Source organism: Embiotoca jacksoni, unplaced genomic scaffold (assembly GCF_022577435.1).
Source record: "Embiotoca jacksoni isolate LCO1_2020_lvr unplaced genomic scaffold, fEmbJac1.0.p SCAF_27, whole genome shotgun sequence".
Classification (NCBI taxonomy): Eukaryota; Metazoa; Chordata; class Actinopteri; family Embiotocidae; genus Embiotoca; species Embiotoca jacksoni.
This window is the reverse complement of record NW_027185378.1, coordinates 4,221,317-4,238,377: the sequence shown is the minus strand read 5'-3', so window position 1 is coordinate 4,238,377 and position 17,061 is coordinate 4,221,317. Positions and strand designations below refer to the sequence as shown.

At 42.2% G+C, this 17,061-nt stretch overlaps 1 protein-coding gene across 2 annotated transcripts in view; it reads left to right on the top strand.

Annotated features, from left to right (window-relative positions):
• The first annotated feature begins 3,228 nt into the window (after nt 1–3,228).
• Nucleotides 3,229–17,061, top strand: part of ccdc88c (coiled-coil domain containing 88C) — a 55,037-nt gene continuing 41,204 nt past the window's right edge. For both annotated transcript variants that reach the window (XM_069160863.1, XM_069160864.1), the window contains exons 1-3: nt 3,229–3,484; nt 7,040–7,152; nt 10,210–10,318. In XM_069160863.1, coding sequence (XP_069016964.1) covers nt 3,425–3,484; nt 7,040–7,152; nt 10,210–10,318 — 282 coding nt within the window. In that variant the 5' untranslated portion in view covers nt 3,229–3,424. The remainder of the gene's footprint in view (nt 3,485–7,039; nt 7,153–10,209; nt 10,319–17,061) is intronic.

The window sequence follows — 17,061 nt, the reverse complement described above, 5'->3', positions numbered from 1 at the left end:
TTGGAGCTTTAATGTTATCTGAGCTGAATGAAAATGGCTCAAGATACGGTACGATGGTGACATTTTCTCACATGTACTGATTCCAAAGGTGAGACTCAACCTTCATGCTCGAAGGCTGCATGGTTCTCAATCAGTAAAGGCCCTGTAAAGCTGTATTTAGGATATAAAAGTTTGTCTGATGATTTAAAGGCCTTCCTTTCCTCAATACGGGGGGAAAAATTATAAGCAGCAGAAGCTGACACTTCTGGTTTTAACAAAAATCTGCCTCCAGAAAAGCTTTTTTTTTTTTTTTTTTTTCAGTATGCAACAGTAAATGGCATTTATATTAGGACCAGACTTTGTTTTTCTTTGCGTGTATGTATGTATGTATGTACTGTATCCCTCTGTTGGTTAAATTGACCACCTCAGACCGGTTTTAAAAAAAAATAATTTAAACCTTCAACTGTTTAAAGTCCAGAAATTTGACTTCAGAAGTCTTTTAGGCAACTATTCAGATGCATTTAGCAGATTAACCATTCAGAAAAAAAAGCACAAGTGTTTAAAAAAAAAAGAAAAGGAAAAGAATATTGGCCAAATTCAATTTCGCTGCTTCGGGCTCACTTTCACACTGTCGAGGTTTACTGAGGCACCAGCATTGCTGCTAGGGCAAGTCAAAATGTCCGTGACGGGACAAATGACTGGGACACACACACACACACACACACACACACACACACACATACACACACCATTAAAAACATGTTTTAATGTGTCTGCATTTCTAGTTACAAGATGCTGTGTGGACATATTTTTAAGCATAAAGTCATTTCTACAATTTCTCCTCACGAGGACATCCTGTATTTTATATTACTACGTATTTTACCATCTGGCAAGGGGAAGTTATATTTGTACCTGCTTATAAAGTGCGTTATAAACTTTTATCAAATGTTTAAATGTTCATATATTGCACCAAAAAACAAAAAAAAAATGCCAATCAGGGTGGCTGAAAGTAAAGTGCTATTATTACAGGGAGCAAAAGCTGAAAAGCATAAGACCCATACTTGACATATATTGATATGTGTAATATTATGTTCCTAGTTTTAATAATAAGATCCCGAGGATGGCATCACATTGGTTATGTGTGAAATAGTTTGGAGAGACTGGATTCTACTGCAGCTTCCTAAGCTGAGGGATGGCCCACTAAGGAGGTGTAGTAACATGAACACACCACGAGGCTGTACTGTTGTTCAAATTATAAATGCATCACGAGTGATCTCAACGGAGAAAAGTTGTGTTTTTTCCCCCCAGAGTGATTCCTAGAGAATTTTATAGCTCGAGCTGATACACACTGTCCTTGCAACTTACTTTTATATTGGTTTCCATGTTTTGGTCTGGTTCTGGACGCGAGAGACCGTACAACCGGCAGTTTTCTGTCCCCCCCGTGTGAAATGAAAAGAAATGATTTCCAGTTTGACCCACACTCAACCCCGCTCTCCTCCCTGTTTTTTGTTTTGTTTTAATGGGGTCAGACCGAACTGAGATCAGCATCAAAACGCATCCGAAAAGGTTCAGTAAGCACTTAGACTGGGCAAGAGGAAAGTGTTTAACTTTTATAACCAAGTTCAAGAGCACTGCTATGTGATAGAAAAACACCAAAAACTCCGCTTCGTTTCAACTTCGGCATTCATTTGCAGTGTGCTGATTCAGCCCTTTTATTTGATGTCATCAGTCAGGCTACTTTGCATTTGGCCGTTTGAGTGTTTTGATCTGAACTGACCTTTGGTTTCCTTTTCAGCCTGTTTGAAGAACAATCAGAGATTCAGAGCAAGAGGTTTACCTGCAATCTCTCTCTCTGTGTGTGTGTGTGTGTGTGTGTGTGTGTGTGTGTGTGTGTGTGTGTGTGTGTGGTGGCTTGAACGGAAACAGTTTTATTATAAAGATCAGACACTGTTGAACCTCTTTGCTGGGTGAATGAGCCTATTATCTGTCTCTTTATTTCATTTTTAAAATGTTTTTTTATTCATTTGAATGAAATTAGAAAAAAAAAATTACAGCCAAGTGTAAAACACCAGGGTAAAAAAAAAAAATGATGATGAGGCTAAAACGACCTTATGGCTGACATAATGGTACGGATTCTGTTCACAGTACAAATGTTGACATTCATAGCACAGATATAACCAATATCTTTCCATTTAGGTGTCCCCATCAGGTTCCTGCTATATGCCTGCTGATTGACTGAGTACTGGATCATTTAAATACAAATAAAATATTAACAGTGTTAGTAATGGAAGTTCTATTAGCGCTGTGACAATTTAATATCTGGTGCAAAAGAGGACAATGAACTCATACGAGCAAAAGCCAGTAAAGTTATTAAGTGCATTCATGCTCGCTTGAAAGTTTAATTTTCCTAGTTTATTAGTTGTGGAAGTAACCACTTCCTGTATGTACTAGTTACAAAAAGTGTATAGGCTTTTGATTAAGACATTTCGTTCTGCTTTCACCGTCGTAAGTACCTTACGTTCACTGTATTGGAAAAAAAACCCACCAAAAAACCCACAACGACGCATCCTCTGGGCGTTTACTATCTTGCTCTGTTTAAACTCTTTTGCTGGTTGAAGGTGTCAGGCGGTGACGTCAGCCTCAGAGAAACCCGCTCCCAAATTACCGCACCGTAATTGGCTGATTTATTTCAAGAGGCGGAACCGCGTTGTTTTGTTTTTTTTTGGCATTTGCAGATTGGCCAGTACTCCTGTCAATCAATCCTCCCCTTTCGCGTGTCCTGTTACAGTCAGGTTGATGGAGAGAACTAAGATGTAGTCTACAAACGGAAACGACACATTTAATACTACGTGTTTTCCTCTGTCGTGCATTTTTAATTTTTTTATTTTTTTTTTTACCGTTTTCTACTTCATTTGTTTGTTTTTTTAACTTTTCCTATTTTACGGCGGTTTTTACCGCTTTTACGGTTCCCTGTCGTGTATCCTTGGCAACACGATCAACTGTCCTGGCGAAGTTTGGATCAAGTGTTTCTCCCTCCGGACGGAGGGTCGGCGGGACATTTACAACCGTGACGGACTCCGGGGAGCACCGGGAGCGCTTCGTGAACGGTCCTGGAGCTCGTTTGTAATTTATTTAGGTTGTAAAAGAGTTTACGAAAACAGGAGGCAGCGCGAGACAATAGTGGTGCGCGAGAGAGACTCGTGGAGGAGGTGGTGGAGGAGGAGGAGGAGGTGGTGGAGGAGGAGGAGATCGATGCCTCGCGGGGGCTTTTGTTCTGTTCCGTGTGGAGGAGACCTACCGCGAGCCCGCTGCGGGCGGACGTCGACTGATTCACCGGTGACTCGATGCTCGGTTGGTGATTGATAAGTGGAGTCGGGGGAGGAGAAGAAGGAGTAGAAGAAGGAGAAGAAGAAGGAGAAGAAGGGGGGGCCCCGTTGGACCGACCATGGACGTGACTCTGTCCGAGCTACTGGCCACTTTCATGGAGTCACCGCTGGTGGTTTGGGTGAGTGGGAGCTGCACGCGCACACAAGTTGCGAAGAGGGGGGAGGGGGGGTGGGGGGTGGTGATGGAGGGTGGTGATGGAGGAGGGGGGTGGTGGTGGTGGTGATGCCCACGAGTCGCAGACCTCCGTTTTTACTTTCTCTCATGTCAGGTGCTTTAATTAACGAGCACGAACGACCAGCAACTTCCAACTTCGACCTCCTAATCTTCTCTAAAGTTTTTTATATATATATAATTAACTGTTAACTGGTTTGTATTCATGGACAGATCCCCTCCCTCCCTCCCCCCCTCACTGACAGAAAATAAAAAATAAGTAATTGACCCATTGAGATATTTTGGTTGATGGACCTGGGACTTTCCGACTTCTCATATTTGATAACAGAAAAACACTTTGGCTTACAGCTGATTTTACCTCATTGGGAGTTTTTTGTCTCTTCTACCTCTCATGTACACAAACCCCCCCCACACACCCCCACACACCCCACCCCAATACAGCTCTTTGTATTCATCTAGAAAAAGCTTCAAGCAGAAATAATAATAAAAAAAAACCAATAGATCCATCTGACAGCAATAATCGTGCATTTATTTAATTGTGCTTTTCTGTGGAGTTAAAGCTGCTTTATAACATTGCAAGAAAGCTGAAAACAGCTCATGTGTGATGACGTGTGTTGATACCTCAGTCGAACGTGTTGGGTGTACCAGTACCAGTACCAGTACCAGTATTTAGTTTTTGCTTGGGACCCATTTTAACCTTCCTCCCGTCCAATGTGGGCTCCCAGTGCCGCCTACCACGACCAGCAAAGCAGTCAATAGATTATTAACCCCACAGTGCTTCCTGCTTCCCCATGACCTCATATCCTGTTGACATGCCCAGTCAACCAAACACCCCCCCCCCTCCTGTCTTTGTTGAGACACAGAGGAACATATACAATACGTCTACACAAAGCGGCACGACAGTAACTTTCACCTGAGCAATTTACTCTCCCTTTTTTTTTTTTTTTTTTTTTTTTTAAATCCTCTGTATTTCTTAGTTTTGCACATCCACGGGTTTAAGGAAAAGGGATTTTTTTTTTTTTTTTTTGTGACCAGAAGTTTACAGGCCAGATTTTGTGAACAAAACAAGCTTTTTGGAAATATTCGAGTGTGGAAAATGAAAGTACAGCGCATGCCTTTTTTGCAAGGCCCTTAATTCCTAACTGCACCAGTGGAGCTGCTCAGTGGCCAAAAGATCAGACTGTGGGTAGTACTGGGCAGCTTCCAGCTGTGTCACTAAGCCTGAGCAGGGCGTTCTCTGAGGGCAAAAACCCCCTCTGAGTAAGTAAAGGTTGAAAAAAAGACATTAAACATGTTGTATATGTCATTTGAACTCCAGTATATCTGGTTATGTTATTTGGATCTGGCTCCAAGCAGCAGACATTGCAGTGGAGTTTTGAAGCTACCCTGAAGTGTAAATAACACATTTTTTGGGGGGGGGGGGGGTTTCATCAAACATTGTGTTATTCAATATAATTCTTTATTTTTTTTTTTTTTTTAATTACAGCAATTACAATATAAAGCCTTGTGGATTTCAGCGCTATACTTCAATGCGGTCGAATTCTTCACAAACTGAAAGAGATCGTCAATTTTTTTTTAAAGAAAGCTGATACACTCTATAAGAAACACGTTCACATCCATTTGCTTCAATGAAATGTCTAAAATACTTTAAAAAAAAAAATACACTTATTACAACTTCTCAGAGCTCCTCGAGTATTTTAGATGTCCTGCTTTGTCTGACCGAAAGTCCAGAACTACTAAGATTTTTTTTGAGTTTACTAAATAACAGAAGAAAGCAGCAAATCCTTCGAACCAGAAAATGTTTTGGCACATTTTCAGTTTTTTTTTTTTTTTTGCTGGTTCCCAGAAGTTTCCATTTCAATGAGGAGTTCAGGATCGAGCTAACGCAAAACTGATGGCAAAACCCTTTCTGACATGTTTACTGGCGCCGACCTGACTTTTCCCTCCCGAGACGGAGGAACAGAGTTCAGTTTTGTGTCTCGGTTTGTGTCGCAGCACTGGTAGCAAGGAGGAGGAATAATGAGTTTGTATTATTTTTTAAAGGAATTGGTAAGCTTTACAGCTGCCGGCTGCTAACAAGACGGGCGCGTACCGAGTGTTGGGTTCGACCTAAACGTCGGCGAGATGAGAGTCGTCCCTTCACAGGAGCTGCATGTTGGGATGCGAACCCGGCGCTCTGTGGTCCGTCACGAAACCACGCAGTTCTTTTAGGTTTAACATAAAGTATACGAGCAGGCGGATATTAAACCAGAACCAGAACCCACCCACCCATCCATTTTCTTCCGCGTATCTGGGATCGGGTCGCGGTGGCAGCAGGACAAGCAAGTCGGCCCAGACTTCCCTCTCCGCTGCACCATTTTCCAGCTTGTCCTGGGGGATCCCGAAGGCGTCCCCAGGCCAGATGGGATATATATAATCCCCTCCAGCGTGTTCTGAGTCTTCCCCGGGGCCTCCTGTCGGTTGGGCGTGCCCGGAAAAAACAACAACAACAAAAAAACACCTTCAAGTGGGAGACGCCGAGGAAGCATCCTGATCGGATGCCCGAACCACCTCGGCTTGACTCCTTTTCGACGCGAAGGAGTGGCGGTTCACCTCCTGATTGTCGGAGCTCCTTTCCCCTGTCTCTGAGGCTGAGCCCGGCCACCCCACGGAGGAAACTCATTTCAGCCGCTCGTAGCCGCGACCTGGTTCTTTGGGTCTCGACCCGCGTGGATATTACTCATCGTCCGTCGTCCGTCGCAGCGTTTTCTTTTCCCTCACAGACCTCGTGTTAGGGAACAGCCGCCTACTTGACATTTGAACTGGTCCGTCCACTCATTTGGACAAATACTCACGTGTTGCTTGGGATGGACTTAACCTTGTCTCCCCTTTAGTTAACCAAAAGAAAACCTCCTTTTTCAAAATCGGGCCTTTTACTTCGTAGAAAGCATCATGAGAGGGGGATAACATCAGTCATTGCATCTGCAATGCCTGCAAGCTCGAGGTTACGTTTCCACTTCACGCTCTTGCTCATGTTTAATAATCGCGATTACGTCCTGTTGGAAACCGAAGGTTACGGTAGGTTGTCATCGTGACTCGCGTGCTGTGCTTCTGAATTATTTTTCCCAACTTATTAAATCTATTTTTAGGTGCATATGCGATTAAAAAAAAAAAAATAGTCACATCGTAGAGCCCGAACATGTTTCTATGACGCACATATCCGCCATTCAACAAGAGAGAATGAGTGATGTCATTTATTCGATGGGTTCGTACCTACAGTGTCTCCCTTTTGGCGTCAGGGTGAGTTGCTTTAATGTCTCTGTAGCAGTTCCACAGTGACCTTTGACCCTTTGAGTCTTGAAAACAAGAATAGTAGACAAATGACCACCGCCTAACTACGAGCGTTTAGAAATTTGACGTGCAAAAGTTCAGTAGGACTTCATATTTAGTTGAAAGAAGAAATCATTGCTTTGGATATTTCGGTGTGTGAGATCGTGTCTTGTTTCAACACGTCTGTCTCCAGGTGCGGACACTGGGCCCGTTGGGTTCCTGTGACGACGTGGGCTCGGAGGAACGGGTCAACATGTTCATGGAGCTGGTGGATGGCGTCTTCCTGCACAAGATCATGACACATATGTAAGTTGCAGCAAACGGAGTGAGAGCCTTCATGTTTGAATTGCACGAGTCAGTGAAAAACATATTAGTGTGGATTTTTTGTGTGTGTGTGTGTGTGTGTGTGTCTTGACTGGGTATATAAGCGGTGCGTGAGTTAATCCGGTGTTTCCTGCGTGCGTCTCTGTAAGTTCCTGCGCGACCACATCCTGACTCGCTGGTTTCGGGTTGTAAACGTTAACAGCCAGATGTGCCGCTCAGCACTCGCAGCAAGACACGGGTGTTTTAGAAGACCCGGGGTTTTATCATCGACAGACGCTTTAGAGCGAAGCTGAAGTCGGTCTGTTCTGAAATTCAGGAAGCAGGAATCAGGTTTGAATGGGCAGGGAGGGCTGTGGTGAGACGAGACTTACTAGATTCCCTTTCAGCATGTTGAGAGTCTGCGTCTCTATATACACGAAGCATAGGTTTAATACGTGAGGCTTCAGGAGAATCCACAGAATAGAAAGCGTCAGTCACAATTTTTAAGCTCATGTTTAAAACACTGACACCTGCGCTGTAAGTACGATGGGATTATATTTGGTTTCGTTTAAATCTGACCATTTTATTTTTATGCCTTCCGATATGCCCCCGCAGCTTTGGTGTTCACGTGGGATTTTGAATCTTCTTCCATCCAGATGGTCCTCTGTCCCCAATCACCACATGTTCATATGTGATTATTGCTGTTAGTTATTGTCTTCAGAAACAATTAATACCACGCTATTGTTCTCCACACACTGAATAGTAGGCTTGGCTGACTGGCAGGGGCCGAGAGGGTGTGTGTGTGTGTGTGTGTGTGTGTGTGTGTGTGTGTGTGTGTGTGTGTGTGTGTGTGAGGGGGACGGGAGGGGGGTGAGTAGGACTTGGTAGGGGTTCATGGGAAAGTGGGTTACAGGGGGGGGGAGGTCAGGATAGAAGGGCCACGAGTAATATTAAAGGAAAGCCTCTCAGAGACCGTTGCTAAACCAGTCAGTCAGAGAACCAGTCAACTGTAAAATCTGTCAACATATTATCCTTTTTGACTTTAAAAAAAAAATACTGAGCTGTGGCAGAAATCTGTAATATTTTTGGTGGTTGAAATTAAGTACCCTGTCAAGTACAGTTGCTGAAAGAAGCACCAATGCCATTTAAAATACAATTTAAAAAAAAAAGGAGTTTTGAATGAAGCTGCAGTGTCAATTTATTAATGCAGACTGAAGTTGGAAGTATCAGTTAAAGTGAACCTGCGGAAATATGTGAAAATCGTGTAAGTAATAAAGTTGAATTATTAGTTGGAAGTGATAAGAAATGAGTTCCACTTGACATTTGAAGTTTGGGCTGCAGTGCCCACTGCTAAAACACAGTACATTGCGTACTAAAAGTTGAAAGTAGAGGCGATCTGTCCAAGGTGCCTTCACCTGAAGTCAGCTGGGATACTCTCCAGCAACGCAGTGACCTGGTTCAGGAAAAAGTGCATCGAGATCATGGATGCAAGGAAAAGTATAAAGTAAAAATCAGAAGGGCTTAAATTTTCTTTCACCCCTGAGTGTTTTCACTTAAGCAAGATGAAATCTCAGTTAAAGAATGAAATTAAATGAAAGCACGCGACAAACTGCTGAATTGAATTTCAAAAGCAGTTCAAATGTCAGTCAGTTAGTTGAAGCATGTTATTCTGTCAGACACCTTTCAGAACATTAGTGCTCTTGTTTCAAAAGAATAAAAAAAAACAAGACAACTTTTGTGCTAAAAATATGCAGTTGTATACATTATTTGAAATAATTAAAACGCCTAAAGAGGGTTAAGTTGAACTGTTGGTAAAAAAAATAAAATGACTAAAGAAGCTGATATTGCAGTTGCAGGAGCCATTTAAATGTAAAAAAAAGAAGTTTTTGTGCGAAACAGATTTGCACGTTGTCTTTGTAGAGATCTCCGTCCTCAATTATAAACAAGAACAACATAAAAAATAAAGAAAGAAGAAGAAGCCAAATCTTCTTCTTTGCCATCTTTCATAAATAGTGGTGAAGTGACAACAGCTGTGCTTTGTAGTTGTTGCTACATGACTCCCAACTGTGGCTACACGCATGGCTGCTCACTGTGCCGAGTTACACCTGCCTTTCTGTATTCACTGAGAAAGTTACTGGCAAACAGCCCCTTGACCGTCACTGGGCCGGCTTATGGCCTCATTTTGGAAACGCCGACTATATTTAAAAAAAAAAAAAACAACAACAACAACAAAAAAAACCACCAGGCTGCTGTTTTTTTTTTCATTTAAAACTGTAGATGGCATTTTGTAAAAACAGTCGCTTTTTTTTTTTTGCCTGGAAAGTGAGAGATGAAGGTATAATGCTTAATGTAAACATTCTTTTGAGTAAAATTACTGAACAGACTTTAAATTCTCAGTGACACAGTGAGTCACAGTGAACGTAAACAGATACAGTGTTGGTTTAAAAAAAAAAAAGAAGAAAGAAATGAATCGCAGTGAATCTGTTAAATTGTAATTTAAAGAGTAAGTGATTGAAAGCAGATGTCAGCCGGTCTGTAACCTGTTTTTCTAGACAGGAAATCTTTGCGTCTCTGATTGACTTGTTGGCTGATTCGAGTTTCTTGGTGGCCATCTTCATGAAACAAATAACTGTAGACCAAAGACCTTTAGGATTTTATTAAAGTTGGTTTCAAGAAGAAGCTTCAGTTTGATCTGTACTACTGAACCGGCCTCAGCCGTGTCGAGCCCAGAAGCTCAGATGGTAATGACTCTCATCTCAAATGCAACAGTCCGCCATCAAACTGACGTCAGGACAGGGTGAACACAACCCCCTGTTCAACATGCAAATCAGTCTGGCGCAGGCTGACTTGTAGTTGGTGTGAACATAAATCCTTCTCTCGCACAATAGTCTCCCTGGACCTGGAACGTGTGTGTGTGTTCGTGTGCGTGTGCGTGTGCGTGTGTGTGTGCGTGTGTGTGTGTGTGTGTGTGTGCGTGTGTGTGTAACAGTGTTTGTCCTAATTAGCCCCACAAATGTCAATCTAAGCGCTCCCGTGGTGTGTGTGTGTGTGTCTCCATAGTGACTCCAACCCCACCAATCAGAGACTGAGCAAGAATGTGAACAACGATGTGTCCCTTCGTCTTCACAACCTGACCGTCCTCACCAGACACATCAAGACATACTACCAGGTATTTACACACACATGCACACGCACACACACACACACACACACACAGTGTCAACACTCATTCATGAGTCAAGCTATACTATAGTGCTCTGCGTGCCTTTATTGTAACCTCAGTTTATAGACTTTGCTTAAGAGGGAAATGTTTGTGCCTGTGTGTGTTTGTGTGCTTGTTTTGTTTCTCTTCTTAGGCATCCATCGTTGTCACGTGTTTTGTCTTCTGATGTGTCTGTTTTAGCTCAGGGGTTACAAACATGAGCAGACACCCTCCCCCCCCCCCACCGCAGGCAAACTTTAAAGTCGTTTCTTTTAGTTTGCATGCTTGATGGTCAATAATTTGCAGTGATGAATGCTGGCAGGAAATAACACGAGACTTCGTGCTAACAAATCTCATTCAAATGTCATGTTCAAGTTTTTTTTTTTCTTTTAAAATGTGGAACTTTGTTAGATGTCTTTGTCCCCAAAGTTGCAATGCAATATAGTTCTTTTTCTTTTTTTTTTAAATGATGGGAAATCATCAGTTATAACTCTTAAGGTGATAGCATTTCAAAAAATAGCATTTGCATTTGGACAGGAAGAATATTGTCATATGGGAAACCAAAATAGAACATTTTATTTGGGAATAAAAATTTAGGTGGCATCTAAGTTGGATGACCGTGGGACGTGACCTGCCATAACCTGATGACCTTTCATTTTATTTTACACCATGTTAATAAGAAATACGAGTTCCCAGCTTTTTATTTGTCCCCGTGCTGTCCTGTTAAATCCTTTGACATCACACACAGAATTAGTGAAACCTGCCTCTCAGGCCTTCACAAATGAATTTTAACCTCCTAAGAACAGCAGCGTCAATTATACCAGGCTATGAGAAACGCGGGCGTGGGTGTGTGCAGCATGTGTGGGATGTAATGTGACCACACGCATAAAGCTAATCACAGCCATTGATCAAAAGGAATAAACCCTGCGTGCGGGTACATGTGCACGGTGTGTCTTTTTGTAGAAATCGGACATAAGGAGCTCCGATGCAGTTGATTTGGCAGAACTGCGGTCGTATCCTGGTGACACACACACACACACACACACACACACACTTTCTCTAAGTTTGAACTTCCTACACTGATGGTTGGGTATTGCTTGCGTGTCAGTTTTGCATATTGGTGGTCTGGAAAGAATATTCTGTAAGCTTCGTTTAAATTGAGTTCATGGGTGGTTCATGTTTTACATCATGAGCTGCAAATAACTGTAAAATGTCCACAGGGCAGAGTAGTTAGGGCCCGAGCACCGAATGGTGTGAAAGCCCTATTGTAATGCAAATGAATTATTATTATTATTATTATTATTCTTTTAAAGTTGTTTTCTTTTTGGTGGCTTTAACAGACTCAAAAACTCATGAAAGTTTGTACCGTTGGTTTAAAAATTACGTATTTTAGTGGTTCTGCAAGTGGGCGTGGCCAAATGGCTCGCTAGCGCCCCCTAAACATTTACCCGCATGCGCGTAATTCGGTGGACACGTGTATCACGCCTCGATGTACAAAAAAGTTCCATAGCACCCTTAACCTCAACTCAACGGGAAGTCTGCCGTTTTCAATTTAGTTGCGATTCGCACGTGTTTGCACTTCAACAAACTCCTCCTACAGATTTTGTCGGACCGACTTGAAATTGTCTCTGCGCACTCTTAACACCCTTCGGGATTAAAAGTTGTTCAGATCATTTGTTTTCGTCGAACGGTGTGCTGGCCATTTTGAGCCTCTTGTATATATATATATATATATTTACAATACTTTCTGCATTATTACCTCGAGACCTGAACAAAGTAAATCAGGGAAACCGTTTCTCACTTTAGAGAACAATAGAAAATAAATGACGACCACAGATGCAACATAAATCTCAAGATGGCCCAAATTTGCATCAGCGGTAAAGGGGCTTTTAACGACGTCATTCCCAGTGTCGCTGTGACCGGATTCGTCCTGAGCCGCTTGTCTTGGCTGCATTGTAGTCATTTTCCTGTAGCCGGTAACCAGGTATCTGAACAGTGAGTTTAGTGTAAATCACTGTCCATCTGGTCACCACATTGCAGTCAAAGCACAGAGCTTCCTCTTCGCGATTGTCAATGACCAGTCCGTGAGCCAGTGTTCGCTACCGGGCCAAAAAGGCCTCGTTCAGACTGCCGGGCCAAATCCGTTTTGTGTTTTTGAAAGTTTGGACAGCAAAAAAAAAAAACAACACATGAAATGCGACTTTTGCAAATCGGATCCAAACCGTATCCGGAGGTGGTTTGAAGTGCGATTCCAATCGGATTTCTACAGAAGCCATGCCACCGCCAGCAGAGCGTGAGCAGACGGTGTAAATTTGAATGCTGGGGAGGACAACAGTCCGTGAACAGACACGGAAAGTCGCGTCAACAGGGTAGCTACGCGTACGTCACTACCACAGTAACCCATACAGATAGGTCGGTATGCGGAAACACCAAATCCGTCCCGCTCACCGGACAGACTGTCCGCACTGTTAGTTGCGAACTGAGCCATCACTATTTCACCTGTGCTTTCCTTTTAGTGACAACTCGAAATGTCTTCTTCTGAAAAAGGTCTGTGCAACAGTTGTGCTATCATTTCTATTTTTTTTTAGGAAACTTTATTTTCAGTTGTTGTTGTGAAATTGTCAGAAACTTCATAATTGTAACCGGTTGTGGGTATTCGACAGTATTATATTAAAAAGTGTCTCTAATATTTTTGGTGCAAGGTGAGGAATTCTCTGTTGTTTCAGCCACAAGAAACGGAAAGGAAACAGAGGAAAAGGCACACCCTTTCTGATATTGTCACACTGGTGGACAACTATTTGTCCCCTTGCTGGACTCCACATCTACAAGGGCTGAGTACCCCAGCCTACAGAATAGTATCATTTTAAGATCTGCCAGTCAGATCATTGAGCTGGATTTAACATTTACCCGATGTTACCAGCAGTTGGAGTGATATTTCAGCCTACATGTTCAGCTACATGTTCAATACTATGCAGACCACCAATATAGATGTGGAGATTTTTTTTTTTTTTTTTTTTAAACAGAAAGTCGTTTGGAGTCATTAAAAACACAATATCATATTTATTTCCCAAATCCTTCGGCCCAATCAATACAATCATTATATGTTTCATTTGGATCATTTTTGGCTCATGGAGATCAGACACAATTAAGTTCATGCATGTGTACACTCTGTGAAGTGGGTCATTCTTGACAGTGTGGAGTTAATCTGTTCATGATGGTTAATCTCTTTGGCTTTAACACACAATCAATCGCACACGTGTACGTGTTTGTCAAATTATAACCTTAAATCATTGAGTTATGAGCTTTACAGTGTGTTTTAGTTGTGGCTCAGCTGCAAGGACAAAACACACACAGACACACACACACACGCACACACACACACACGCGCACACACACACACACGCACACACACACACACGCGCGCACACACACACACGCACACACACACACACACACGCGCACACACACGCGCACACACACACACACACACACACACACACACACACACACACACACACATCTCCAAGTGTTCATAGGCGTTGGCTTTTCCCTAATTAGGTGACACACATGCTGGTTTGGTGAATCCTCTGTCTCCCCAGTGACCAACCTCTCTGTGTGTGTGTGAGAGAAAGAGAACAAGAAAGAGAAAGAGAGAGGTGTCACATCCTCTCCATTGTACAAAGCGCGGTAACCTGATATCATGAGCTCTTAACACCGAGATATTTACTCTTTTCACGCCGTTGCCAGATTCTTCATCCAACTCCTCCGCTTAATTGCATGGACAAAGAATTGATTCATTTAATTTAATTCAATTCAGTTGTATTTATGAAGTGCCAAATCAAAACACCAGTTATTTCCGCTAACTTAACATGTTAAAGTCCTTATAACGGAACTTTCCAACATTATTCAAAGGAACCCAATAATTCTCACATGAATAACAGCTGGGAGGAAAAACACCCCTTTAACATGAAGAAATCTCTTGACAGAACCAGGCTCAGAGGTGGGCGACAAGCTGCCTCGACCGGTTTGGTAGAAGGGGAGAGCAAAACGACAGAACAGCACAGCAGTCCAAGACAATAAACTGTTGGTTGGGTCAGTAACGGCAGACCGGAGACAAGCTGCCTGGGATATCTGCAACAACAACAAAAAAAAACAACCCACAGAAGTTCACAAGCAAGGGGAACGGCATCGAGAGACAACAAACAGTAAAGAAAACTATAGGAGAGAGAATGCATGAAGTTAATGAGATGTAATGCATAGAGAGAGAGAGAGAGAGGAGCGCAGCGTATCAACCGAAGCAGGGAGCTGTTTCCACAGGGGAGGGGCTGAAAGATTAAGTCTCTTCCTCCCATTCTGCTTTTGGAAACTTTATGAACCAAAAGCAGGCCAGAATTCTGAGGACGAAGCTCTCACAATGCGGTACTATAACCTCCTTCAGATGAAGTGGAGCTCGTCCACGAAGCGCTTTGTAAATCAGCAGGAGAATCTTAAATTCTATTCTTCATCGAAAGCCAACCAAGAGATGCTAATGTGATCTTCCTTGCTAAATCCTGTCAGTCGTCTGGCTGCGGAATTTTTTTTTTATCAACTGCAGGCTTTTTAATGATTAATTTGGACCTCCTGACAACTACGAATTACAGTGATCTAGCCTGTGAGTAACACATGCCTGGATTAGGTTTTGTGAGGTCGCACTGATGCAGGATGTTCCTGATTTTAATATTTAGATGAAAGAAAGCAGTCCTGGAGACTTGCTTTATGTGTTGAGTTAAGAGCCAAATCCTCATCAAAGATCACTCCAAGGTTCCTCACAGTGGTGCTGGAGGCCCGTGGCAGAGTGACTAAGTGAGTGGAGAAAGACTTTTTAAGGTGTTTCCAGGGCCAAATACAATAACTTCAATTTTGTCTGCGTTAAGAAGAAAACAATTGTAGTTTATCCAAGGCCTTTCTCTTTTAGACATTCTCTTGAGTTTTACTAACTGATTAGTCTTTTCTGTTTTAATAGTTTCATCTGCATAGCTATAGAGGTTTATGCCGTGTTTTCTTATGATATCGCCTAAGGGAAGCGTGTATGCTGTGCAAAGTGCGGCACCGAACCTTGTGGCACTCATAACTAATTCTTTTGCCCGCAAGAGTCATTGCTGGCATGGACAAATTTAAATCTATATCTAATATGCATACAATTTGAACCGGTCTAATTAATTATGTAATTGAGTATTTTTGGCAAATCTTTTGGGTCTAATTTCAAAATTGAACGCTGGGAACTAACGGCAGGTTTTTGTCTCCCTTTTGGACCATTTAGAGACTCATTATTAATAATTTATCAAAAACAGAATAGATTGCTCAATGGTTGAAATAACTGTTATTTGCCACTTCACGCTTCAATGTCACTGATGAATGTCGCGTCATCCATCGGTTGATTTATGGGTTCTGCTTTGTAGCGATTGCATCATAACTGCAGTGGCAGAATCTAATTGAAAGCCTGAGATTTTTGGTTGATCCCAGTTGCTCCTTTGACAAAAATGACAGAAATTGACAGAATTTGGAAGTTACTCCATCTCGAAACGCACGCAGGTGTTTATGACAAAGGATTAGGAATAAAAAGGCATTCCAATTTTTATGTGAGCTCTGATGTGGATGACCTTTGTAACTCCACACTGTGCACAAATTCGTTTGCTTATCTTGCTATATATAATAGGTCGGTAGGTAGGTATTTACTTTATTAATCCCCGAGGGGACATTTTTTCGCTACAGCAGCATACACTTCATGTAAGTGCAAGGGATCTTTCACTGTATTTATGGATGGATGTATATATGTATGCAAAACCTTGTTTCCATAAAAGTTGGGAGGCTGTGTAAAACGTCAGTAAAGACAGAATGCATCCTCTTCTTTTATAAACTCTGAAAACGCCTGATGTCAGCTTCTCAAACATTCAAGGTCCCCTTTGTTGCATTTTTTTTTTTTTTGTTTCATGATGCAGCATTGAGCACATTCAGCAAAATGCTTTCGCATTTCAACTGCAGCTGGAAATAAGACATATTAAAATGGCCATAAGCCATTTAAAAGTGTTTTCTATTTTCAAAAGTTGTGTTGATATGATTTTCATTTACTTGTTTTAGACCACTCGGTCCCAATTCCCAGAAGTGGTTAGATTTGACTGATCTTTTCATTTATCTCTTCTTATTTAGCGTATCATATCACATTAAAAACCTGCCACTTTCTCTTTTATCCATCTCAATTAGTGCTTTTTGGATTTAGAGCCTGTCTGATGTCAGCCTGTAATACCCATTGAGATATTTTACGTGTTATTTGGCAATTTAGAAATAGTTAGGAACAATACAGGGTTTCAGAGGAAAGACGCAGATAATGCTTTGGGTTTTAAAATGGTCAAAGTGGTTAGAAAGTTGTGTAACACGGAGCCTGGTGGCTCGGTAAAAGTCAGATCCCCTCTTAGCTGCCACCATTTTATTGATCTGGGATTAGAAATGTGAGCCCACGGTGTTAGCGGGCCACGGATTTAGGCTTGCTGAGTATGTGTGTGTCTAAACGGGTCAGTGTAGCAGGCTATATTGATCCCTTGTCAGTTTTAAGTGTTAGATCCTGCTGGTGATGTTGCTGGAGGAGAATATCTATCGATCAGAGCCACCACTCACTCACACTCACTCACACACACAGCTGAAGTCAGAGACAACAGTTTGATTCCACACTGAGG